The following is a 26,724-nucleotide window of genomic DNA, read 5'->3' on the forward strand; positions in this document are numbered from 1 at the left end:
AGTATAAACATGTGCATGTTTAGATTATTTTTTTTGTAATGCTTATGTTTCTTTGCAATCAGTAAAAAGGTCTAAATCAAATAAGTGTAAGCACTGGCAATGGAACTCTTTTAGGGAACATTTCCAACAATCTACTTCAAGTAATGGCATATTCAACAACAGATTGCAAGATTAAAAAAACATACCATCACGAATGCCTTCAGTCAGGAAAGTGCCATAAAAAAGCTGCACCATTGGATTTTCAGACTTGTCCCTGGAGGTGCTGTAAAAAGGGAAATAAAGTTTAATATCAAATATATCAATGAGTAACTAATTATTCCAACATGACACAACTTAGCTGTGTTCCAAGTGAATTCCACACCCAAGATATCGAGCACAAATGACAGATTAGTTACTTCAACTATTTTACTGATGATGGAAAGGATGCTTGCGAAGACTGTAGGAGAGGATTGTGACAGTGAGTACAAGGAAAAATTTGTGATTTCTTCAGAGTAGGCTTGTCCAGCATAGATCAGGGGGAGCTGGATTCACTTTTGTTAGGATTACTACTCAATGTGTAAAGGAGTATCATTTAGATTTGCTGCCTGTAGTGACAAGATAGTGGCTGGGTGCAAAATGGCTGCTTCCCTCTAGAGCTTCGATGCCTCCCAGCACCCCCTCTGAAAATGTACCACTCTGTTAGGCATCTCAGTTAAAGACTGATACAGAGGTAGGGGTCACCATTTGATCCTTTTTGGCGGTTCCTGGAAGCATTGCTTTAGCGGAGAAGTGAACCGACAAAATGCTCAAGATGGCCAGCTTCCACAAAGGTTTTGAAGCCACCCAGAGTCTTACAGATGGTTTCTTGTGGGTGGCTCTATTGGACTGTGAGGGACTGAGTTCTACCAAATGAATCCAGCTCATGTCTGGTCTCAGGTCGAATCTTCATCATTAATATTGTACTGGCACTCAGATAGCAGGTGAAAAGGTAGACAGGGTTCTTGCAGTGCAATAAAGTCCACGGGAAGCAAATTTTGCCATTCCAGCGATCCACAGTGAGACTCCAGGATTGCTCACGCACCCAGTGGAGATAATAGAAACATTAACATGTTTCTTCTCAACACTTCAAATCACAGAGGCTTCTGTTCATAACACCTCCGAACTGGATTTCCTGCAGGATTTTCTCTTTACCTCCTTGTCGGATGATGGCAGGTAGCTCCTTGAGGGGAGATCACAGAGGAGGAGATTTCAGAGGGTATTTCTTGCCTCTGAAATCTCCTCCAACAAATTAAAACAAAGTCTCTGGAGATAGAGGGGTTGGGCGTGCGTCAGGTGATTAAGTCCAAGAAGCCAATGTAAAGTTTTTCAAATTAGTCTTTATTTTCAATCAGTTAGTGCTCACAAAATTGGAGATTTCACTGTCAGTCAACGCGTTTTGTTCTCATGATGAGAACTTCATCAGGGCTGAAAGTAACAAACATACATTTAAAAGACGAAATTACTTTCAACACAGAAGGGAAAGAGAAAAGTGAGGAAAGAAGAAAGAGTAAAGAAAGACACGAGTTCCCTCATTTCCGAGAATTCAAGAACATAGTCGCGTCACAATTGTAAAAACTTCAATATAAAGCAGAAGAGCAGTCCCTGGAGATGATGGTTTCCCGATTCATTTTTATAAGATTAACTACCAGAGATGATGGTCCCACTTCTTTATAGGCTCTTTTAAGGCACTATAGGGTGATGCTGTCATTCAGTCAGAGGTTAATAGAACGCTAATCTGCTTTTTCTTGAAGCCCAATAAGGATACCACTATCTGTGCAAGTTACCGTCCTTTGTCGCTCATTAATGCGGACATGAAGATTCTTGAAAGGGTCTTTGCAACCTGCCTCAAGAAAGTTCTCCCTACCTTGATACATAGCTCTCGGATTGATTTTGTGCAGGGCCTTCTTCCCCTAATCATAGGAGTCTTTTTTTCAATGTGATACGGCAAGTATAAAATGATTCGGATCACTGAATCAATCAATCAATCAATCAATCAATCAATCAGGACACTTGTAGAGCGCACTACATACCTGTGAGGGTCTCAAGGCGCGGGGGGGGTGGGGGTGTTGCTACTGATCAAAGAGCCAGGTCTTGAGTAGTCTTCTGAAGGCCAGTAGGTCTTGGGTCTGCCGTAGGTTGGTGGGGAGGGTGTTTCAGGTCTTGGCTGCGAGGTGGGAGAAGAATATGCCTCCGGCTGTCATTCTTCGGATGCCGGGGACAGCGGCGAGGTCGGTAGAGCGGAGCTTGCGGGTGGGGGTGTAGAAGCGGAGTCATCTGTTGAGGTACGCTGGGCCGGTGTGGTGGAGAGCTTTGTGTGCGTGGATGAGGAGCTTTAAGGTTATCCTCTTGTTGACTGGGAGCCAGTGTAGGTCTCAGGTGGGGAGTGAAGTGGCTGCGGCGGGGGATGTTGAGGATCAGACGTGCCGAGGTGGTCTGGATGCGTTGTAGCCGTCTCAGGAGCTTGGCCGATGCTCCTACGTAGAGGGAGTTACAATAGTCCAGCCTGCTGGTGACGAGGGGCTGGGTGACTGTTCTTCTTGTTTCAGTGGGGTTCCACTTGAAAATCCTACGTAGCATTCGGAGGATGTTGAAGCAGGAGGAGGAGACGCCGTTGACTTGTTTAGTCATGGTGACGGTGGAGTCAAGGATGACCCCTAGGTTGCATGCGTTGTCTGTGGGTGTCGGAGCAGTTCCCAGTCTGGTCGGCCACCAGGAGTCGTCCCAGGCTTAAGGGTGAGGACCTCCGTTTTGTCAGAGTTCAGCTTCAGTCGGCTGTTCCTCATCCACTTGGCGACGGCCTTCATTCCTTCGTGGAGGTAGGGTTTGGCTGTGTGGTGGACTTTGGTGAGGGAGATGATCAGCTGGGTGTTGTCGGCGTAGGAGATGATGTTGAGGTCGTGTTGACGAGCGACGTGGGCGAGGGGTGCCATGTAGATATTGAACAGCGTCGGGCTGAGGGACGAGCCCTGGGATACGCCGCAGATGATCTCGGTGGTCTTGGAGTGGAAGGGGGGGCAGGCGGACGCTCTAAGTTGTGCCGGAGAGGAAGGATGTGGTCCAGTCCAGGGCCTTCCCTCGGATTCCGGCGTCGTGAAGGTGTGTGCGTAGGGTGCGGTGGAAGACCGCATGGAAGGCGGCTGACAGGTCCAGGAGTATGAGGGCTGCTGTTTCTCCGTCGTCTAAAAGGGGGTGGTGATGGACAGAGCATCTGAATCAATCAAACACTCACACCCAGTCAAAAGACCTGGGTTTAATCCATCACTGTTCTTTAGCCCACTCTGCCACCCCAGTTCAGACATGGCTATATGCAAATCAGTCTGACCCTGTGCCTCATGGGAACAGTCCAGCCCGAACTGCCAAGCCATGTCTTCCCTGGACTGGAAACAAGCTTCCGAGGACCGGTTTCTGGCATTCCAGCCGTCTTCAGCCCGGCTTGCTTGAATACAGTGGCAAAGTGAGCAAGAGACTCACGTCTGAGCATACCCTGCCACACTTATGGCGGCCAAAAGCAGTACAAAAGGGGGGTGGTGATGGACGGAGCATCTGAATCAATCAAACACTCACACCCAGTCAAAAGATCTGGGTTTAATCCATCACTGTTCTTTAGCCCACTCTGCCACCCCAGTTCAGACATTGCTATATGCAAATCAGTCTGCCCCTGTGCCTCATGGGAACAGTCCAGCCCGAACTGCCAAGCCATGTCTTCACTGTACTGGAAACAAGCTTCCGAGGACCGGTTTCTAGCATTCCAGCCGTCTTCAGCCCGGCTTGCTTGAAACCAGTGGCAAAGTGAGCAAGGGACTCACGTCTGAGCATACCCTGCCACACTATGTGGAATGCCAGAAACCGGTCCTCGGAAGCTTGTTTCCGGTCCAGGGAAGGCATGGCTTGGCAGTTTGGGCTGGACTGTTCCCATGAGGCACAGGGTCAGACTGATTTGCATATGGCCATGTCTGAACAGGGGTGGGGTGGAGTGCAAAAAAATTATGGATTTAGGCCCAGATCTCTGTACTGGGGCGAATGTATGACATTGTTCTGCATTCTGTCCATCAACTGTGGTTTTTGCGATTCTCCGTCGTCTAGCAGGGTCCTGATGTCATCTGTGGTGGAGATGAGGGCGGTTTCGGTGCTGTGGTTGCTGCGGAAACCGGATTGGGATGGGTCCAGGATGTTGTGGTCTTCGAGGTAGCGGGTCAACTGTTTGTTGACTATTTTCTCGGTGACCTTAGCCGGAAATGGGAGCAGAGAGATGGGCCGGAAGTTCTTAAGGTCCTTGGGGTCCGCCTTTGGTTTCTTGAGTAAGGCGTTGATCTCCGCGTGTTTCCAGCTTTCCGGGAAGGTTGCCATCTCGAAGGGGAAGTTGATCGCCTTGCTGAGATGGGGTGCGATAGATGCGCTGGCTTTGTTGAAGATGTGTTGGGTGCATGGGTCTAGCGGTAAGCCGGAGTATATGGTCTTCATGATCTCGCTGGTGTCCTTGTTGTTGCCGCTTGTCCAGGAGAGTAGATGGTTGGTGCATGTGATGTGATGGTGGTGGGGGCGGTAGTCGTCGGTACGGTTGTGGCGTTGAAGCTGTTGTGGATGTCGGTGATCATGCGGTGGAAGAAGGTAGCCAGTGAGTCGCATAGGTCTTGCGAAGGCGAGATGTCGTGGGCGTAGGAGCTTGGGTTGAGAGTTCCTTCACGATGTTGAAGCGCACCTTACTATTGTGAGCGTTGTCGTCAAGGCGGTTCTTGAATGAGGCCCTCTTGGCGGCTCTGATGAGTTGGTGATGGCTGCGGGTGGCGTTCTTGTGGGATGTGTAGCTGTCCGGTGATAGTTCGCGGAGCCAGTTCTTCTCCAGTTTTCGGAATTTTCTTTTGGAGGCCAGGAGGTCTTTGGTGAACCAGGTGGCTTTCTTACTGGTGTGCTGTTGGAGGGTCTTGTGAGCGGGGCGAGGGTGCTGGCGCAGTCGTCGATCCATTGTCGGAGGTGGCAGGCGGCGGTGTCGGGGTCAGTGGAGTCGGTGGGTGGGTTCAGGGCGAGGGTGGTTGTGAGCTGGTCCTCAGTGACTTTGCTCCAGCATCGTTGGGGCAGCAGTTGGGTGCGTGGTGGGCTTCCTGAAGGTGAAGTGGATGCAGTGGTGGTCGGTCCAGTGGGATTTGGTGGTGCGGTTGAAGGAGACGTGGGGACTCTCGGTGAAGATGGGGTCGAGCGTGTGCCCGGAGGTGTGCGTGGGTGTTGTCATGAGCAGGGCGGTGGGGTTGGTGTTGTTGTTCTCTAGATGAAAGTTCAGGTCTCCTAGGAGGATGTAGTCCGTGGAGGCTAGGGCGTGCGTGCTGACGAAGTCGGCGATGGAGTCGCTGAACTGTGGTCTGGGTCCGGGGGGTCTGTAGAGAAGGGTTCCTCTGAGGGTGGTGTTGGGATCGGTGAGGATCTGGAAGTGCATGTGTTCGGCGGTACTGAGGGTGTCGTAGGTGCTGGTTGACATACTGAGGGTGTTCCTGTGGACGATGGCGATTCCTCCTCCTGTTCTGTTGGTGCGGTCCCTGCCCATGATCTTGTATCCTTCCGGGATGGCGATGTCGGGTGTGGAGGTGGGGTTCAGACAGGTCTCCGTCAGGAAGGCGACGTCAGGGGAGGTAGAGTCTAGGAGGTCCCAGAGTTCGATGGCGTGTTTGCAGACTGAGCGGGGGTTGAGGAGGATGCCTCTGAGGTAGTTGGGTTCCATGGTTGGCGGTTTGGCTGGCTGGATGCTGATGAGGTTGCAGTTCTGGCAGGAGAAGGGTCCTTGGGTGCACCTTGGGGTTGCCCGATAGCAGGTGTGTTCTTGGCAGGGTTGAATGCGTGGAGGGTGCTGGCGTCGTAGTGCAGTCTGGTGTTGTGGCGTCTCCGGGGTCCAGGGGTCCAGGAGCTGGTCGCGGTCCAGGCGCAGACGGGCTTGCCTTAGGCGCGCCTGCTGAGCGGCCCCCATATGAGGGCATGTGGGAGGGAGGAGCAGCTGGGAGGCGGGGTGGCCAATGGGAATACAGGGGGGCGGGGCCGCAGGAATCGCGGTAGCGGGAAACACGGAGGGGGGACGGGCGGGGGTCACAGAAGGCAAATGGGGACACAGGCAAAACGGGGGCACAAGGGAGTCACAGGCAAAATGGGGCAAGGCAGAAGAAATATGGAAATACACATAAGTAGCAGTGGGTCACAAAATAGAATACATGCACAAACCAATTACGGGGCACAGATCAAAATATATGCGGCAGCAGCATCGGGCACAGGGAGCACAGGGGGGCTATGTGGTGGTGAGGGGAGCGACCTGCCTGGTGACAGGGTCGAGGTAGGTATTGGCAAGTGTGTCATACCTTGAGAGGTAAGCTCAGGTGAGAACCGAGTCATCTCTTGGCTTCGCTAATTTTAATTCTAAAATACATCAAGTTGTGGGGCTATTCCAAGAGAGGTGTGTCAAATATGTACCAATACTCATTAACAATCTCTACTCGCCTGATACTTGCTTTCTGGCTAAATCCACCTGGCAGGAGCAGTTGGGTGTAGAGAACATGGAGGCTGATTGGAAGAACATTTTAGATAATCATGATCGCTCGCTCAGAGAAGCTTGCTTTAAGTTTGTTTATTTCAAAATCCTCCATAACATGCCCCTTTGTTGAAATGGTCACCCCCACTTTTTGCCTGGTAAATGATATGATTTCGACTCAAAGTCCACTAGGTTCAAGCTAACTGGGTCTCATGCGCCAGAGTTCTTTCCCAAATCTGTACAATTGTTCCCCCACTATGTAAGACCCTAGTAAACAGGACCATGGTAAGCAGGGCCTGAGGCACTAAGAAGGGCCCCTAAGGGCTGCAGCATGAATAGTGCCACTCTAAGGAACCCCTCACCAAGCACATTCAAGACTGCCAAAGCAGGCTGCTTATCTTGGTGCAGACTAAAGTGAAAGCTTGACAGTGACATATCCCTGTGTGCTATGTTCCCTACCACTGCATGTGATACTTGTAAGTCACCCCTACAGCAGGCGTGACAGCTCTAAGGCAGGGTGCTTAGTACTACATGTGAGGGCATACCTGTGCGAGCAGATATGCCCCTGTCCTGGTCAGTACCATTAATGCCAGTACAAGGAACAATGTGCTGGACACTGGTGCAAATAAGTTCCCCAGCTACAGGATGGCTTCACTGAAAATAGATGTTTGTTATCTCAGGAGACCTAGAACAAAAGCTTATCCGGGGTGTAATGCCACCTCACACAGGTTGACCTGCAGTTTAGCCTTCTTTTAGCGGCAAACCTCAAAGGGCGGCTGCCTTTGAAATGAGAATCTGGCTCCCCCTCACAGTAGGGGAATCCAACCCCTTTGTCCAGGACCCCCTTGGCACCTGGAAAAGTGGGAACATTGGCTTGTCAGGTTGGCTTGCCACGTCCAGGCTAGTACCACCCCTACTGTGAGGTGGACATACAATTTTAGAAGCAGCCATCCTTGTGATGGCATACTTAGGAATTCTGGGACCGGGTTATGGCTATTTTGCACAGGAATTGATCATATAGGGGGCGTAGTGATCCAAAGGGTCAGTAGCCCTTTGGCTTCTACCATACCCTCTCCTAATGCCCCTAAACTCAGTTTTTAGGGAAGTCCCTGGCAACAGAGAAGCAGATCCAGATGACCTATGAAGAAGGACACAAAGAGATGTGAAAGCAAAAGAGAGCACTTGACCTGGCCCCAGCCCTGCTGGCCTGTCTGTCGTTCTCCATCTACTCTAAACAAAGTTGACTCTTTCTGCAGCTGAGGATCTCCATAACATGGGAGGGCTTCCTGTCTTCAATAAAGGCCAATACCTCCTGTGAACAGCGGAACTGTTCAAAGGAAACTCTAAAGAAAAGACTCTGAAGCCTTCGGAAGCACAAAAAACCAGACACCAGAAGTCACCTCTGCACCAGATGCTTCCAGCCCGAGCTGAGTTGAAGTGGCTCAATGGTGTCAACAACGTTCCCCAGTGCTTCAGAATTAGAGTCCAGCATGGTCTCAATGACGTTGCCTGCTGCCTCTGCCCCTCGACTGAGACTGCTCCTGGTAAGGAAACCCGACGCCTAAAGACATCTCAGGAGCTGTCACCCCCAGGCAGTGGAGAAGGGGACCTCTGATGCCTGTCGATCCATTCAATTACATGTTTGATGTCGACTCGTTCATCCCACCAGCATGCCGGCTCTCCTAGACTCCTCGACCAGGATCCCCTGACCCAGCATGACTGCTGACTTACTATGCAAAGGACATTAGAAGACTACACTCTGATAGCTCATGTCTGGTTTTCATCTCTTATATTCAAAGAGAGTACTTATACTTCTTGCGGATTTTCTGATATTACAGCAGATTACGTATCTACCCTCATAAATTGAGGCTATGAATGCACTTGTGTCTCATACATCTTGCATGTTGATTTCCTCTTCATGTAGACAGATGTTTTTATTGAAAAACAGTGGACGTTCTTCCAATTGATATTTTTGTCCTGATGATGACCCTGGAACCATTTATTAGGTTGAAACGCCATTGACACCAATACTGTGTCTTCAATGAATGAGGATACCATTGTTTTGTTGTGTATTTCTGTTTTGTTTAGAAACCTGTTTCTGCCATTTTCCCTCAGCCACTATTTGTTTACACCTGCCAATGTTCACAATTGTAACACCATCTGTGTAACTGTATGAGCGCCCCGATTATTGTATCTATATATGTTCTTCTTTTGATAACATTAAAATGTATTTTTGAAAATTGGAAAGATTATCTGGACATGGGTATTGTGTGTATTAGAAGCCCCGAATTTGGGTAGCATACTTTCTCTTTTTCCTAATCTTTATTCTAGATTGTGAGGTTTTCTTTTTTCCTTCTATAAAAGTTTTTCTCTTTTCCCAAGTGGTGTACTTGAACCACTGTTTGGACTACACTATCCTCAATAGTTAGCACGGATCCAACACTCCTGAGCCTAGCTACACTGGACACCCCAATACAAAGGATTTCAGAGTACTTGGCACTGGTCACTAGAGCAATAGTTAAAGGATGCTGCAGTGCTGACAACAAACGAGGGAACAGTTGAGATTAAAACAAAGCGAACACAGGTGTGGCAAAGAAAAGCAAAGTAGAGGAGACTTGAACAATAGGAAATAAAAGGCTCTCAAAGTGCAGGCTAAATATCTATGAAAAGAGAGTGTAGTGATATTGGGTGGTATTGGTGATAATAGTAATAGAGGATACAGAAATTGGAAGATAGGTATGTGAAGAAGGAGGTGACAAGAGGCAAGAAGATGCTGCTAGAGATAAGCTGCAAGTTTCCAGGTTACAGATTTGGAAACATGAAAGGAAGATTTTCAGTAGCAGCCATTTTATGAGTGGTAATTTCAAAGCAGTAGTATGTATTTAATGGTATCTCAATAAAATGGAGTCTCAGTTGCAAGGAACCACACTCTCAGTATGATCTCAAGATTCACTTCTGAGTCAGAGCTGTGATGCCTTAAGAGTACAAATGGGACACCCCCACTTTGAATCTACAACACTAAAGCGTGTTACTGTTGCATCCTCATACAGACTTGTTAAAATGTCAGCACAAAAAATAATGAAGCTACTCACTCTACATTTACAGTCAGTTGGAAAGCGTCCTCCAGCCAATCCAGGAGTTTGTGTGTGAACTCGCTTACATCTTGCTATAAATTGGTAGGAAATCAAATTCATTAAAAGGTAGAAGATCAAATGATTCATTCAGACTCAATTTTAAAGTACATCTGTGGTGTATGCAATGGAGAATTAAAGAACATTTCTGCTAAACATGCATGGTATATCGATTAACCAATCACTATATGTACAGGCATATTTAGCTTTTTAATGTTACCTGCAAAAGCCTGCAATGCATGCTTAAAACTGAGCTTTTTGAGTGTCTGGCTATTGTTTTGCTTAGTCAAAAACAGTAAGCATATGACAATCTGTATGTACTCATAAGCACATGTCTGATTCAAAATAAACCGACATTCTTTTAGAACTCTTATGCATTCAGAGGACAAATACGTATGGTTCAATTTCTAACGGAGTATAGCCTTCAAATGAATACATTTTTCTTTATAAAAAATTAATACAAGACGACTGAAAAGATTGCAGCAAACTTCACCAAGATCTGAAATAACATCTCCACATCACAGGAACATTCGCTCTTCCTTCCCGTCTTGCAACTATCACTGCAGTTGACTCTAAGCCCTGATACTGTACAGCTGCTAAGCATAGCCAAGGAGTGTCTAATGCTACTATGGACCTCAGCTCAACTAATGCTTCAAACAACTCCAATTCCATCTGTTACTCTGTGAAACACATTAAACATTATCAATTCTACCTTCCAGTCTGATTTTATACTTTATTATTTATTTAGTAACTTCTAAAGCGCTAAGCTACCCCCAACAGGGATGTCCCAGCGCTAAGACAGGCAGCAGATGCAGGTACCAGAAAGGGTCTAAGGGCTAGAAAACAGCCAGGTCTTCAGAGCACGTTGAAAGATAGTTTCAGACTCAGTCGTACACAAAAAGAGAAGCAGGCTGTTCCAGGTTTTGGCAGTGATCCCTGCAGAGGCTCTGCCGCCCATTCTAGACCGGCGGAAACAGGGAATTGACAAGAGGAGATGATTCGATCTATGGGTAAGGTTGGACTGGGAGTGCTTGAGTCGAGCTCTAAGACAGGCTGCACCACGACCCTGAAGAGCTCTGAAAGCCAGGACAAGGGACTTTAATTGAATAAGTTTGATCACAGGAATCCAATGGAGCTTCTTTAACACCTTGGCTGCGAGGGGGTTTTCCCCTCCTGTGCTGTAAAGTGGTATTTATCTTTGTTCATGACAAGGTCAACTCGTCATAAGCACAGCTCAACCGCGCCTCATGACGAGCTGGCCTTGTCATGAGCATGGAAGGGGTTAAATGGGGTGTGATCGAATGGCGATATGGGATTTTGAATATCAGCCTAGCTGCCGCGTTTTGAACGATCTGCAGGCGTCTAAATACATATGCTGGTGCCCACATATAGAGACTATTTGCATAGTCGAGATGTGAAGTGATCAAGGCATGAATAAGGGTCCAACGGGAATTCAGAGGGAGAAAGTGAAGGATTTTGCGGCGCATGTGTAGTTTACCAAAGCAGGCAGAGGAGACCGGACTAATTTGGGATTTGCAAGACATCTCATTATCAAAATCGAAACCCAAGGTTCCTAGCCAAGTCCACAGGTTTAGGGGAGGGGTGGGGGGGGGGGAATTCAGCTCAGACGGCCACCATAGCAATGGAAGAAGGGGGTTTATTTTAATTAAAAACACAGAACCCCGGTTTGTCCGGGTTGAGCTTAAGCATATTTAGTGACATCCAAGTGGAGATATTACACAGGCAAGGTCTGAAATTTGCAAATGCTGCTTCGGAATGATCTTTAAATGAGAACACCAGTTGCCTATCATCTGCATAGGAGATCACTCTAACCCCACAGGATTGTACTAGAGCTGTTAAAGGGGAGAGGTAGACATTGAAGGAGAAAGGGCTCAAGTGCTTCTCCTCGGAAACAAAAGGGTGGATAAAGACTTGTTGAGGGCTGCCGGTAACATAGGATCGAATCACGGACAAGGGGGTGCCCTGGATCTTGAGGCTGTAAAGTCTCTCTAACAGGATAGAATGAGAGACCGTGTTGAATGCCGCAGGCAGGTCACGAAGCACTAGCATAGCTGCGTCGCCTGAATCCACGCATTCGCGAAGTCTCTGAGACTTCAAGGAGGGCAGTCTCAGTACTATAGCCGGATCTAAACCCGGACTGGGAGTTGTGAAAAAGATGACAGGATTCGAGATAGCTTGACAGTTGTTCCTGAACTAGTTTTTCCAAAACTTTGGCTGGCGCTGGTAGAAGGGAAATGGGTCGATAGTTTTTAAAGACAGACGGGTCAGCATCAGATTTTTTAAGGATAGGCACTAGGAGAGCCTGTTTCCAGATCGAGGAAAAAGTCCCAGTGCGCAGGGAGGAATTCCAGATCCTGTTCAGAGGCAAAATAATTTGGGGGGGGGGGGGGGGGGGGGTGGTAAGGTGCGAAATAGTTATGCCGGGCATGGATCCTTAGGGGAGCCTGATTTATAGGCGAGAAGTTTTTGAAGTGAGGTATCGATGGAGATCGGGTGAAAGAAAGTCAGTGGATCGCTATTAGCCGACCCAGTGTCTGGGATAGGGGAAAGTGATGATGGGGCAAACGCTGAATATATATCCAAAATGTTACTGTAGAAGAAATGTTGATGAATTACTAGCGATATGAATTTTATTGATGAAGTACTCTCATCGCAGAGCGCTTAAGTTTATGAAAATTCTTTATGGCGCCTTCTGATGTTGTTTTAGGTCGCACAGAAACTTGCCATCAACACTCCAGTCTCCCCCCCAAAAAAAACATCCCCAGCCCTGAAGATTATACCAACTACAGACCTCTCTCTAACCTACCCTCCCCATCATAACATCACTAGACAGCTCCTAGACACATGGAAAGCATCCGCAGCAAACAGCAAGATTTCAGAACAGCAAGGGAATTGAATCAGACTTAACCTATATCAGACTCCACTGATGACATAGTACACCCCACACTAGTGGTTGTATGAATAGCTTGATTCTAAATATGGAGTGAGACAGCTACGGAGATATACAACTGCTAAGTCAATTACCATAAAACTACCCGAGACTGAGATACCTTTGAGGAAGTTAGTTAAGACAAAATATGTGTTGGCTGCAAATGGAAATTCGAGAGTAAAGGGAACGAACAGAGCTAAACTGCCTGGGACTTTGATTAAAAGGCATTCAAAGGTTCTGCTATCCATTGATGGCACAAAAATAGGTCTCATATTCCTCAGCAAATTGGTACTCTCAAATGCACAATTCTTTTAGAAAGGCTGGAACACTGAGCTGGAATATCTGGACCTGCTCTATGGTGAATACAATTTGCTTAAACAGTAAAAAAAAGAACTCAGAATGGGGTCTGCTGAATGCTCTACATGTCCTGCTGCTTGAGGTGCATTCAAAGGACCATTCCGTATTCAATAGCAAATAATTTTGTGAAGCTATCAGAGCAATAACCAAGTGAGATTGCAAATATATCCAGCCAATATGCAAATTAATTTCCAGTTATTTAGGGCTTCCAACAACTTAACTAACTTAACTTACTGACTGAACTATGTTCTCTTCTAGGTGAAACTCTCTCATTGCATGAATGGAGTTAAAACGGAGATCATCATCATGGGAATAATGGAACGTAAATCATTACCCTTTGACTGAAACCCAGGCCTTGAAATCCCCTCCCCATCATCTTTCTAAAAGCAAGCCATGTGGGAATTGCCCCTGATGGAAACCTTTCCATTGCACCACAGTTCAGGGCATTATTTGACAACACCATGCTACGACTCTCCATAATCTGCAAAATCTTACCCCTACTCAGAACTGACCACAACAGATCATGAGATGGAGCGGACACAAGTTTTGGTCATGGCACTTGCAGACTACTTTAGCGTCATTTATACTGGTCTCTACAGAACCAGACTGCTTGCTTGTGTCATATCAGCAACCTTCCCACTTGGTCCCAAATGGAGTAGGAATTAAATTAAATGCACTCTGAGCAGTCTAGAAGTCGTACTGGAGCAAAGACTCAGAAGTCAGCACATCATTAGGCACCTACCATTGGGCTTTTCACAGTCTGATCTGAGTCAAGGGCCAAGAATCCGGAATGCCGCAAACCACAAACTGAAACTAGTCAGGGTAATATCTTTTGAATGGCAATAGTGAAGTAAATATTTCCACTTTGCTGCATAACAGGCTCTAGAAGTGGGTCTACTTGCTTCTTTAAGAATAGCCATGCATTGTTGAGATGGATTTAAGTATCCAAATTCTAAGACCGCGAGAGTCAGATCATAATTGAGGTTTGAGTGACTTACTGCTCCCTGGTTTTGGTTGAGAAGATCCTGCCAGTTAGGAAGTATGAGATGTGGAACTACTGAGAGTTCAAGTGATGTGGTAAAATCATGGTTGTACTGCTAATGTGAAAGCAACTAGGATGAGGGTCAGAGCTATCTGCCAAAGTTTGCGAATCACGAACTGAAGCATTGAGAGAGGTGGAAAGCATCAGCAAGTATCCCTGACAAACTCATCCATTGTGCGTTGCCCTTGGCCTGTGGAAACGTAGATGCAAACTTAGGCATTTTCTGCTGTGGGGAAGAGGTCTAGGTTTTGTTGATCCCATACTTGAAGGAATGGGATGAGGACTTGTAGGTTGTGCTCCCCCTTGTGGACTAGTTGGCACCTCATGCTGGAGAGAGCTTCACAGTCATTGTCCACTCCCAGTATGTACTCCGCTAAGAGGTGAATGGTGTGCTTGAGAGCCCACCTCCAGATGGTCTAGGCTAGATGAGATAGCTAAGATTACCTGGTACCCCAAACACCCCCGGTTTTTGCAGATAATACATGGCAGTCATGTCTGTTTTGATGAAACCCACTTTGCTTTTAAGGTGAGGAATGAATGCTTTCACCGCTAGAGGAAGGCTAGCAGCTCTAGGTGATTGATCTGGAAATGAGTTTGACTGGGTGCCGAGTGACCCTGTAGAGTAAACTCCTATGACTACGCTCCCCAACCTGTGAGTGATTCATCCGTTGTTCGGGTCCTCCACAGAACTGGGTCTATGAAAGATAGGCCTTCTAGAAGATTTTTGGTGTTCTACACAGAGCAGAGAGTGGTGATCTTGACTGCTGATCAACACTAGATCTTCAGTTGACCATCTATTTAAGTCTATTGATGCATTAAGCATTTTTGCAATGGGCACATATTGAGTCTGATGTGAGGTACTATGGCTATGCAAGATGCCATAGTGCCTATGAGTTGCATGCCTGTTCTCACTGTTATCTGCTGAGGCGGCTAAAATCCTTGCAGCATTTGGGTAAGCTATCTCTGTGTGTGTGTTGAGGATGGCTCCCAGGTAAGGTTGTATTTGGAGAGGTTGGAAGTGTGACTTGTCTGCACGGACTGTGAACCCCACTCGGTGAAGTAAGTTTATGGTAGTTTGAGTGTGTTAGAAACAGCTATGAAAATGTGTGCTTTTGATGAGCCAGTTGTCTAGATAAGGGAAATGTGTATGTATATGTTTTGCCTGCGCAAATGAGCTACTACTACTGCTAGTCATTTAGTAAACACTCCTTTAGGCCCAAAATGACAATGAAGTCGCCTTGTTGTAGTAGTGGAATGACATCTTGAAGAGTGACCACATGGAAGTGCCCTCAGAGAATGTACCTATTTAGGGGTCTGAGGTCAAGGATTGGCCTTGGAGGCCCGTCCTTTTTGGGAATGAGAAAGTAACGTAAATACACCCCTGTACCCGGTTCGTGCAGGCGCAAAAGTTCCATTGCTCCTTTTTGCAAAAGAGCTTGGACTTCCTGTTTGAGCAGCCGCTGATGGTTCGGGACAGCCTGTGTGTGTAGAGTGGAATGTTTGGAGGTGTGGAAGTAAGCCCTAGGCAATAACCATGTTGAATAATATCCAATTCTAACTGCCCGCTGCGATATTTCGCCATGCAGACAGTTGTAGTGTGATCGGGGGAATGGTAGAAAAGTCAAGGTCTTGTGGCTGATGTTTTAGAGAAACCGCTCCTACCTCTAGAATTGTTGCCTCTGAAGGATTATATATATTAACCCCTAAATTATGTGGTATGTGTTTGGGGAGGTGGAGGCGTCTGAAGATGTGGATTTTGCTGCCCCACGATAAGGGGAACGACAAAAAGTACCTTGTGACGCAAGTGTCTGCAACACCCCCATAGCTTTGGTTGTTTCATTATCTTTTTTAATTTTTCCACATAGAGTATCTACTTGAGGGCTAAAGAGGTGTTAACTATCAGAGGGAAGTGAAAGGATGTTTTGCTCCACTTCAGACTTAAAACCTGAAACCTTAAACCAGGCATGCGGTCTAATGAGAACACTTGTGTTAATGCCCCTTGTGGCTGTGTCAGCTGCATTCACAGCGCTGCGAATAGAGGTATTTGCAATTAGTTGGCCTTCTGAGGCAGTCTCATATGCCCGCTTTTTATATTTTTTCTGTGAGATGTTGGATGAGCTCATCTATTTAATTACATTGTGCCCTGTTTTAACAGGAGAGGAGACCAAAGGATTTGGCAATTCTCCAGTGGTTGCAGACGGGCTGCCACTCTTTTTCCCCTAAGAGTCTATTTTTCCACATTCATGTATTTTTCCACATTCGTAAATTTGCCGTTTTCCTTGCTGTTGCAACCACTAAAGAGTCAAGTGTTAGTTGACCCTTTAAATATGTTGGATCAGTAATGGACAGTTTGTATTTTTAATCGACCATTGGTGTGATGACTCGTGCCTTGACCGGGTCTTTGAAAATGTCTAGTGTATGTCTCAGCATGCAATTGAGCATCAGCAGACATTGGACTGAGCATTCGGTGGAGGAAAGGGTCTCAAATAAAAAGTCATACCCCACTGGTTCAGTGTGGAGCTGAACCATGTGATAATTAGCCACTCTACCTATAATGTCATTGTAGGTAGCAGTGTCATTTGGAGAGGAAGGCTTTGCTGGATACAAATCTGGGTGTTTGTCTGCAGGTGGGTCTGTATCATGCTTGTCCCACATGTCATCCTGAGGCGGACGGAGAATTGGTCTCGTCCCCATGCCCCTCAAGAGTAAATTTAACCTTCTGGAGAATACTGTGTTGTCTGCAGCAGGTGAAGGTGGCTTGGAATGAGACAGTGGTACGAGACGTCGAGAAACTGAGAATTGCTCGAAGGAAGAAGGCCTTGGTCGACGGGAAACACGTCGATGAGCAATCGAAGTAGATCTAGAAGTAACTGTGATTGAAGACAATACCGATGTTAAGGTGTAAAGACTAGGAAATGGCAATGCCAAGACAGAGCAGTGGCGCACACGCCCGAACGAGACAGCGAAAAAAAAACCAATGTAACAATGAAGTCGAGCATCATGGTCATTGCAAGCAAAAGGAGGAGTCACCATACTTTGTGACTCGAAATACTTCATCGAAGAAAAACAACTTGCACACTTCAGAGCCCAGCTACCAGATGGCAGACTTATGCTAAGCACATGTATCTACTGCATAACATGCCTCCAGCATATATATTTAAATGGCATAGAGGGGAAGGGGATTGAAACATACAGGAAATCAGATTGAATTTCAATGTACTGAAGTAAACCTTAAATACTCATTGTTGCTTTACGCCACACAGTAAACCAGTACTGCCTACAAAATCGACCTCGGCTACTATTGGTAAGGACAACTGCTTCTATACCATTCCAAAGACACCTGAGGAGTGTGTTTGTAAAGCTCGACGTGTCCCAGCCAGATGTACCATACTCCAGTGTTGCAGTGCTAATAACTCAACTTCATGCCCATGTTTGGAAGGGGACTTCCAGAGTGAGAAAGAGGCTTAGTGGCAGGGATTTATAAAATGCACAAGCCAAAACCCAAATCAGATATCAAATTGACTGTTATACAACACAGCAAGTTCTTTATTTCAAGCTAAGATATATCAATGTTTAATTTCATACTGTCCACTCGTCATAGTCACAAACAGACAACAAATGACAGAGCAGTGCTCTCAAGGCATCCAGCAATTACAATTTTGAAAATTGCATGGGTCACGAAGGATTCGCAATATTTATTTTTTCTTGTGGGAAGAAACATAATAACTAAGGTTACTCTTGGATACAATTGAATATTTAATATACTTTCCAACAACAGAACTGTATTACCTGCTGTGCCTCCACAGAAAGAAAAGCATCTTTCAAGAGCTCCAACGCCGCAGATGGGTCAACAAACTTACAATTCGAACCCACCATGAGAGCGAAAAGGTACTGAAGCTCCTGCATGAAGGCAATATTTCTTTTCTCCTGTGCATTTGTAAATTAAATGGAAAAGCATGAAAAAATATAAAATAAATCATTACAAAAGAACATTTTATTTCATTATGGTCACTGAGGCACTTTGAACAGACAGAATACCCAAAGCAGATCACTCACAGTAAACAGGGCCAAACATGTGGTAGCTCTGAGTTGCATAGATCTACGTGCAACAGGGGAGATTCATAAGAGGTGCCACTGTGTATAGTACGGGGAGACGCAGCATAGGTTCAGGGGGGTCGATCTAGGTTGGTAGTTAGAGAACTCGGTGTTAAGTAAATGAACGCTTTTAATTTAAATGAATGGAATTAATTTACATAGCCTGAAACAGTCTTAAAAATGCGGCATGGATCTGGCCGTCTTGGATCCATTTTAGACACACCAGTTGCCAGCTATCTTACTACAGCACAGGTCATGGCATGATGTTCAAGTCTTCGTAGGTAATGCAAATACCCATGGAAATAAAGACTAAAGAACAACTCTGGAAATCGATTGGGGTTACCCAAAACGGGGGATTGAAGCATTGCACATGGACTGCAGTGATCAAGCTGGCAACGTCAGCAAACAATATATAGCAGGAGAAACTAAACAGTTATAAAAAAGCTCTTACACCATGGCTTCGGCAATGTTCAAGTACACTCTGGGGAAGACTATAGCCCAACACTAATCTTCGGAACTCTGGAAGCTGAAAGAGAGACTACAAAACAAAATATGAAAATTAGCAGATTAGCAATAGAATTTATTCCTTTATGATTATTTAATTTAGGGTACTTGTGAAAATCAAACCTGTTTGTGCATGCATTAGGGCAAATATTAGAAGAAGGAGCCAGGGATAGAGCGGTGTGAAGGAATCAGTTGAGCATGTGGAACAAGCTATATCGATGAAATAAGGATGATGCTGAAATGTTGGGGTTCAATTAGAACCCTCATGGAATTAGTTACTTACCTTATCAGCATCTGCTCGTGGCATGTAGTGCTGTAGATTCACATGCTCTGTATACTCCCGACCACCTAGTGCTGGGTCTGGAGTTGTGCAAGTTTTATTTCTTCAAAGAAGTCTTTAAAGGCACGAGGTCGAGTGACTCCTCCTCTTGGTGGTAATGTGCATCAACATTGACTCCATTGTTAGATTGTTTTTCTGTGGGTGGTTGAGAAAGGAGTGTAAAGTATGTGTAATTAATGTGATGACCAGTCTAAATGTATAGTGAAAAACTAGTAAATGAACTGTAACTGCCACAGGTTTTCGGGCCAGGGAGGAAGGTGGGCACATGTGAATCTACAATGCCACAAACAGATGTGTACAGGGTAAGTAACATATTCCTCTCAATGGCATGTGTGGATGTAGATATGCATGCTCTGCATAGACTGTAAAGCAGTCCTTCCTTGTAAGTGGTGGCTAACCTGTGGGTGTTGCAGAGATTTGGAAAAGGGTTTGTAGCCATGTCTGTCCAAGTCGGCGTGCTAAAACATTCACACAATAATCTTTGATGGAAGTGTGTGGTGTGGACAATGTAGCTACTTTACATGTCAGCTATGGGAACAGTTCTTAAAAAGGCCATGGTTGCTCCCTTTTTGCGAATAGAGTGTGATCTGGGAGGAGCAAGTAAAGGTTTTTTGGTCTTAGCATAGCAAGTCTGAATGCATTTTGCTTTCCATCTGGCTATGCCTGATTTAGATATTGGGTTGCCTTTGTGTTGTGAACAAAAGGTGGCAGAAAAGTAGTTTGGGGTTTCTGAAAGTGTTAGTTCTATCCATGTTGGACATTAGCGCTCATTTGACATCTAAAGTATGAAGAGCTCTTTACGCAACAGAATCAGGTTGATGAAAAAAAGACTGCCAATTCAATGTATTGGTTGAGGTGAAATAGAGAGGCTAGGGGACTAAAATGCCATCTTACAAGATAGGAATTGAAGGGAGCATGAGTATAGGGTTCAAAAGGGGGACCCATGAGTCTTGTGAGTTCTACAATAAGGTTCCATAGAGGTGCAGGAGGAATCCTGGGTGGAATAACCTGTTTAAGTACTTCTATAAAGGCATTGGTGAATGGGATTTTAAAGAGCATTAGGTGGTGTCTATTTTGGAGATAAGCTGCCATCGCATAGAGAAGTAAGTGTACCGATGTAAATGCTAAACCAGCCTTTTGTAAGTGCAGTAGATAGCAGATAAGGGTTTGTACTGTAGCTGTGAAAGGGTCAATTTGTTTTGAGTGGCAGTAGAAAACAAAACATTTTCATTTTGCTGCGTAGCAGGCCCTGGTGGTAGGTCTATATGCTTTAGTAAGAATGTCGGTACATTCTGCTGGTAAGGTTTTTCGTTTTTTTTTTATAAATAACTATGTTTTAGTTATACCATAAACATATTGTTCATTGTATGTAACAACCAATAATGAAACACAACAATGCATATCATGTTAGCAATCACATTCAGACTCACAATGACAAAGTAAGAACATTTTAAAGTCTACAGAGTTACAGCACTACTGAAAAGGAGATGTGCAAAGTCTGCATCCCTTTACATTTACTGGGTGGAGTCTGGTGTGGACAGTGCCAGTAGGTACTCGGTCAGAGGCTGCCAGATATCTTTCGGTGGGAGGGAGTTAGTTGATGGGTTGCATATAATCACTATTTGTTTCACAACAGGTTAGACTATTTATCCATGTCACCACAGTAGGTCGGTGCTTGCTTCCCCAATGTATGGCAGCCTCACGTGTTGCCAAAAGTAAGATAATGGCAACATATCTGCACATAGCTTTAGGGATGTAGGAGACATAACAAATTAAGGCTAGTAAGAGGGAGTGTTGAAGTGTAAACTAGTCATCAAAGCAAGTCAAGTGAATACCTCACTCCCATATATTGATTCACTAGGACATGTCCACGTCATTTGGGCAAAGCCTGCGCCCTCCATGAAGTTAACAAACTGAGCTTTTGCACCATTTTAAAGGGAAGTCACAATGCAACTGCGTAGTCACATCAGTCAATGGGAAAAACTCTGACTTAATCCAATTAATATGGAAGCCCAATAATACCTCACACTGGATTCATTCTCTAAATATTGGGGCAAAGTTGTTGGTGGGATGAAGTACAAAGAGTAATATATTGTTGGCAGAGTGAAACCAGGATTGGGCAAGGTTTAAATTGCACACCCCTGTGTAAATGCTTAGCTTGAAGATGGCCCACCAACGGATCCACCACTATAATGAAGAGCAGGAGTTAGAGGGGGCACCCTTGCTGTGTCCCCTGTGTTATTGTGAATGAGACAGACAGTTTACCATTTACCATACTCCGAGCTGTTGACAGTGAGTGAAGAAGTGCTATGAGCGAGGAGAAGTTACATGGAAAGCCAAATTTACTAACTGCGGTGTGTAGGAATGGCCATTCCAACGTATCAAAGGCTTTCTCCACGTCAAGAGGGTGACTATAGTGGGCACAGTAGAAGACATTCTATTAAAGACAGCAAATACCGTAAGAGGTTCAGGGAAGTCGAACAATGCGGAACAAAGCCCTACTGAGCCGGGAGATAATTTGGTCAATTAGAAGGGCAAGGCGGGTTGACAACAGCTTAGCTAAAATTTTACTACCAAAATTTTATAGGGATAGTGGCCGATAGGAATTGCAATGTTGTGGGTTTTAACCCGGTTTTAGGAGTAGTGTGATCATTGCTTCTCACAACACAGGCGGTGAAAATCCCCTCTTGAGAGCTTTCGAATAAAGAGCAAAGAGATGTGGGGCAAAGAGATATTTGTACACCTTGTAGAAGGCCAGGAGCTTTAGTGACATCCGTTGATTCAATCGCCTGAACGATCTTCCTCAGCCGTAAAAGGCTCCCTAACTGTTGGTGTGCAGTAGTAAGCCAGCCAGACAATCACACTCAGGTAGGCCATCCTTTCAGTGTTGTCATCGCCCAGGCATATGGTTTAAAGATCAAAATAACAGCAAAGGAGATCAGCCTGTATATCTACAGTATCTGTGAGGTGGATGCCATGTGCTTGGTGTAACTCAGATATATATGACGTGCCCCCAGGGGGTGTAGGAGCCTGGCTAGAATATGTCCGAGCCTCTGTATCGACGGGCCCTAGCATATTTTCCCAAATAGTGGCCTTCACACTCCTCAGTGTCTCTAAACTCGGCCATTAATTTAGCACGTCAGGGTAAGGGGGCCTTGGTGGTATTCCGAGCACTTGCGCAATCCAACTCAGCCAGCTCTGTCTCAATGTGAGTCAGTTTCCTACGCAAATCATGCAGTATACCAGCATGTTTAGAAATACATACGCTTCTGGTGTATGCCTTAAAGGATTCCCATAGGATAGCCTACAATTGAAGTCTTTATTAAGCTCAAAATATTGAATGATAGCGGACCAGAGCCACGTGAAAAATAGGTAATCCAAGTGATATATTAGGGAACCAGCAATGACGTTCAAGCAACCTGCAATAGGAACACGCAGTGTCATCGCAACAGGGGAGTGATCGGAAAGTGTTTGTCGGAGAAGTCTGAATGAGCTGAGCCATTGTGTAAGCACGGCGATAGAAACCAATAGTTCATTCCCGTCGAGGCATTGTGGGGTGCAGAAATAGAATGTGTGTGCAGGGCAAGTGGGATATAGTAGGTGTGAGAAGTTGGCCTGATATATGATGTTTCCAATTCTGGAATTTGAATTTGAATTTGAATTCACCTTGTATGAGTCCAAACAACCCTTATGGTGTCTGGTTCTAAGTCAACCTTATTAGACAAGCTATCTTAATGGTAGCATAGACTAAGCAGCCTTAAAGGCTTAACTCAAGAGGTTGTGTTAAGCAAGCTGTTTTACCAATCACAATCCTGTAATATCAAATGAAAGGACACCACACAAGTATATATTATAAAAATATATGTGTTTATTTCTAAAAATAATCCCCAGTACTCTTTATGAGCAAAGGGGCACAAGCGTTAAATCAAAAGCACAGTATAACATATGAAAGTTGCACAGTTATGGATGAGGGCGGGTGGCCACTTAAACCATATATCAAGAAAGTGGTATAAGAGATATCAATCGAACAGTGGTTAGGCCTAGGGAATCGCTGGGAGCAGTCGGGACTAGCAATGCTGAAGTCGGAAAAAGCCCGCGGGATTCGGGTGCAGCGCTTAAAGCACACGCATGCACCAATGTAATGTCAATGGTGCGTAAAAGTTACACAAATAGAGTTTAAGGACACTTCCGCTGAACCTAGAAGGACAAAACTTTAGACACAGGCCCTAGAGGTGTGTACCAGTGTGGGAACACCGGCGTTGCTGTGTTACCTCACCCACAGGAAGCGGGTGCATAGGGTCGAAGTGGCGTCGGGTTTCGTCACGCAGGTTCTTGGTGCTTGAAGCTGAAGATGCTGCAGGCGATGTGAAGGAGAAGTGTCCGGTGGATCCAAGGGTGGATCTGAAGTGGTGAAGACCTGAAAGCAGAGGGGACAATGTTCAAAGTCACTGACCAGTGACCACCGTGGAACCAGATTGGAACCAGGCAAAGTCGGGTGCAAACAGGTGATGAGGTGTTGCTTCTCTCTGCAGCCACGTGGACACGAAGAGGTCAAGGACGTCCAGGAGTCGATCACGAGCTGTCCCACGAAGACTCTAGCTGATGGCGGTGTCGGCAACTTGATTGAAGCAAACAGGCCTTGGCTAATGCAAGCCACGCAGAAAGTGAAAAAGGCTTATTACTCGGACCAGCAAGGTCAGAGCAGGTGCTCCTTTCTACAGGAGCGAGGGCAAGTCTGGAGCAACCAGACCCGCAGTGTAAATTGTAGGTTTCGTCGCCAAGATGGCCGCTGACCACGGGGCAAGTGGCTGGGATGGCGCGTCGAGTGGCACAAAGCAAAAGGGCCCCACACAGATCGTGGAGATGCTGGAGGGCTGATCTTTGGTGCAAATGCTGCTCAGTTGTGGGGCTTCTCAAACCCCAAAGCACAGAGTCGAGGGTGCCTCGGGTGCTGCGCAGTCAGCGTCTCGGGGGTCTTCCATGATGTCCGGTCCCACGTCTCTCTGTACCTCCACGGGTCCCTTCTTTGCAGGGACTGTGGATCGGGCTGTGAGAAGTCTGGGAGTCTGGGTCTTGTCAGGCTCTGCACTCGGGCTCCGGCAGAAGGCGGAGGCAAAACAGACGTCGAGGTGCTGGATGGTGCCTGTGTTCACAGGGTGGCCCCTCCTAGGCCACAAGGGAGATGCTCTTCAGTCTTCTATTCATCAGAATGTCGAAGTCCAGTCGTCTTCTTAGTTTAAAGTTGATTCAGGATGATCTGAGTGCTTTGGCACTGCTCCCATTCTTATACCAATCTTGGGGGCTGGATATCCTACTAGGTCCCCTCCTATGGGTGGGACCAAGGAAGGGGGTGGTTACACCCCTTTCCCTTTGGTCGCACTGGAGCTGGGGCTGGTGTGCCCCAGAACCGGTTTGACCGGATTATGCAAGGGGAAGCTCCCCAGGCACTGTCTGGTTTCTTTCAAACCTCCCTGCTACAATCCACTATCTCCTGTCTGGGATGGTGTGACACCTCCCGGCGACAGGAAAGCCTTTGTCCAGGCCTCCTCTGCTGAGTTTCGGTCAGCAGCAGGAGGTCAGACATGTGTCTGTGGCAGAAACATCCATTTTGTGGATCTGAGGCTCTTTTAAAATTCAACCGCGTTTTAGCAAAGTAACATGCCGTCTCCCTCTAGAGGGGTGGAATGCCGGAGAGCTACTCACAGCCGGGCTTTGCTCCGCTGTGCGCTTGTGCTGGGCGGCATCAACGTTGTGGTCAGAGGAGGGCCGGGCTTTGCTCCGCTGGTGGCCTGGACGGGCTTGGCTCTGCCGGGTCACAAAGAAACCACAACTCCCAGCAGCCCCTTGCGGCAAAGAAGCCGCCGACGCCCTCGAAACCAGGAAGTGCCTGGGGGCATGAAGGAACACCGGCTCCCTCATCCCGCGGGGCGCGCCCGGGAGAAGCCCGGGACAAGGGCGGGGCCGTCTGCGGCCGGAGGAGGCTGGGCTGGGCCACGGACTTTGGCTCCTGTATATAGAGTAAGCCCTACTTTTTTAATCATTGATTTATGTCTTGTTTTAATAACTTTGTGGTACATCAGGCTTGACTCTTGCTACCTCATATACTCTAAAATCTGCATCTGTAGGGCCTCATTATGTCTAAGCTCAGGTCGGCTAAACCAGCGGCAGCAAATGAGGTCCGGATAATGGATAATTATCTTGTTAAGGTTGTAAGCAAAATTAATAAAGACAGGAGATTATCACTAGGGAGGGGTAGTCCAGATAGTTCACCTATAAAGCTGAGTGCACCTTCCACACTGTTGCCTCATATAGACAGTAGTTTGCCCGCTGCAAATAATGATGACATAATTAATGACGATTCCATTATAATGCCAACAGAGGAGCGGGAAATTGTAACTGAAACTACCCCTAGTCAGAGATCATCACCCTCCCCAAGGGCCTCTCCACCTCAAACACCTGTACGGAGGATAGTGCGTGCCTGCAGGAAGGCACCTGTCAAAAGGGTGGTGGATAGGAAGACTAAAAAGACAGGCCCAACACCACAGAATAGGGAAGATAGGCCGAGCCTGTAAATACAGTGGGTGGGAGCACTTTATATCCAGCCCACATTGAACTCTTGGTTTCCATTATGGAGACTAAACTAAAGGCATTGATTAGACCCCTGGAGGAAAAGATAGATTTAGTTGCCAGTGAGGTCTCTAGACTTGGTAGTCTTATAGATTCCCACATGACCCGGCTCCCTACTCAGATGAGTCCTCAAACTGGCCTACAAGGTCATTTGGGTAATACTGCAGAGGGACCTGTTGGCCTAGCACCAGTTAGCTCTAGGGATAATGACTAGGGGTTACTGCTCAGGTGCCCACAGTTGTACATGCACCGAACATCTGAACTGCAAACCCACTAATAGTGGCAACACCTATAGTACAAACACCAGCACAACCCCAAGTAGCACTAAATGGTACCCAAAATAACCTAGCAGGGGGAGATACGGCGGGGCGAAGTAGGATCAGGAGGAAGAACTCTGTCAACCTCCCACCGGAGTGTGTTCCATACACGGTGGTTTTAACAAACGTACCTGAGGTTGGCTCCTGCCTAACAGACCCTAGGCTAGAAACACATGCAGCCTTAAAAAATAAAACCCTTGCTTGGTTGAATAGGAACTGTGGCTTTCCGTATGCCTTTTCTAACGATATAATATCTACACGCAGAGTCAGTTGGATTGGCAATGGTAGGAAAAATACAAGTGGGGACTGTATTATTATATATTTTAAACATCCGCAACACGTTGCAACTGTCCTCCTTAGAGCTGCCTCCCTACCAAACCTTGATAACTCAGTATGTGCTAGACCTCTTGGTTTTTTTCTATAATCATCTGGACAACTCCCAACATCGAGTGCCTCATAACCAAAGGTATCTTGCACAGGGGCATGGGAGGGGAATGACTGGTTGTGGGTCGAATGCTCCTTTAAATGTACCCCTGCAACACATTAGAGCGGACTCTTACTGTTATCAGGTGGCAAACAGGCAGTTTGATCACAGTTTACCTCTCTATAATCGTTTTTAGGGCTCGCCTGCTGTGCGCATGCGCACAGCTGGAAGCTCTATGGGGGCTTATCCAGTGTTTAACCACCACTGGCGATTCCACTGGCGATTCCTTTGAGTGCATGTGCTTTTTAGGTCAATGCGCAAGCCCTAAAAAGCGCGTGCACAATGCCACCAGCCATCTGCCTGCCTGCCTTCCATTACCACATCAAAGGCAGCCGTCCCAGGTCATTTGTCACC

At 46.4% G+C, this 26,724-nt stretch overlaps 1 protein-coding gene across 7 annotated transcripts in view; it reads right to left on the reverse strand.

Annotated features, from left to right (window-relative positions):
- The window catches only part of USP28 (ubiquitin specific peptidase 28), a 504,161-nt gene that overhangs the window by 349,776 nt on the left and 127,661 nt on the right, over positions 1 to 26,724 (reverse strand). For all 7 annotated transcript variants that reach the window (XM_086957384.1, XM_086957380.1, XM_086957386.1 and 4 more), the window contains exons 6-9: positions 18,550 to 18,636; positions 17,793 to 17,930; positions 9,616 to 9,689; positions 186 to 262 (exon numbers count right to left, since the gene is read on the reverse strand). In XM_086957384.1, the coding sequence (XP_086813510.1) occupies positions 186 to 262; positions 9,616 to 9,689; positions 17,793 to 17,930; positions 18,550 to 18,636 (376 nt within the window). The remainder of the gene's footprint in view (positions 1 to 185; positions 263 to 9,615; positions 9,690 to 17,792; positions 17,931 to 18,549; positions 18,637 to 26,724) is intronic.

The sequence above is a fragment of the Lissotriton vulgaris genome, chromosome 2_1, assembly GCF_964263255.1.
Source record: "Lissotriton vulgaris chromosome 2_1, aLisVul1.2, whole genome shotgun sequence".
NCBI lineage: Eukaryota > Metazoa > Chordata > Amphibia > Caudata > Salamandridae > Lissotriton > Lissotriton vulgaris.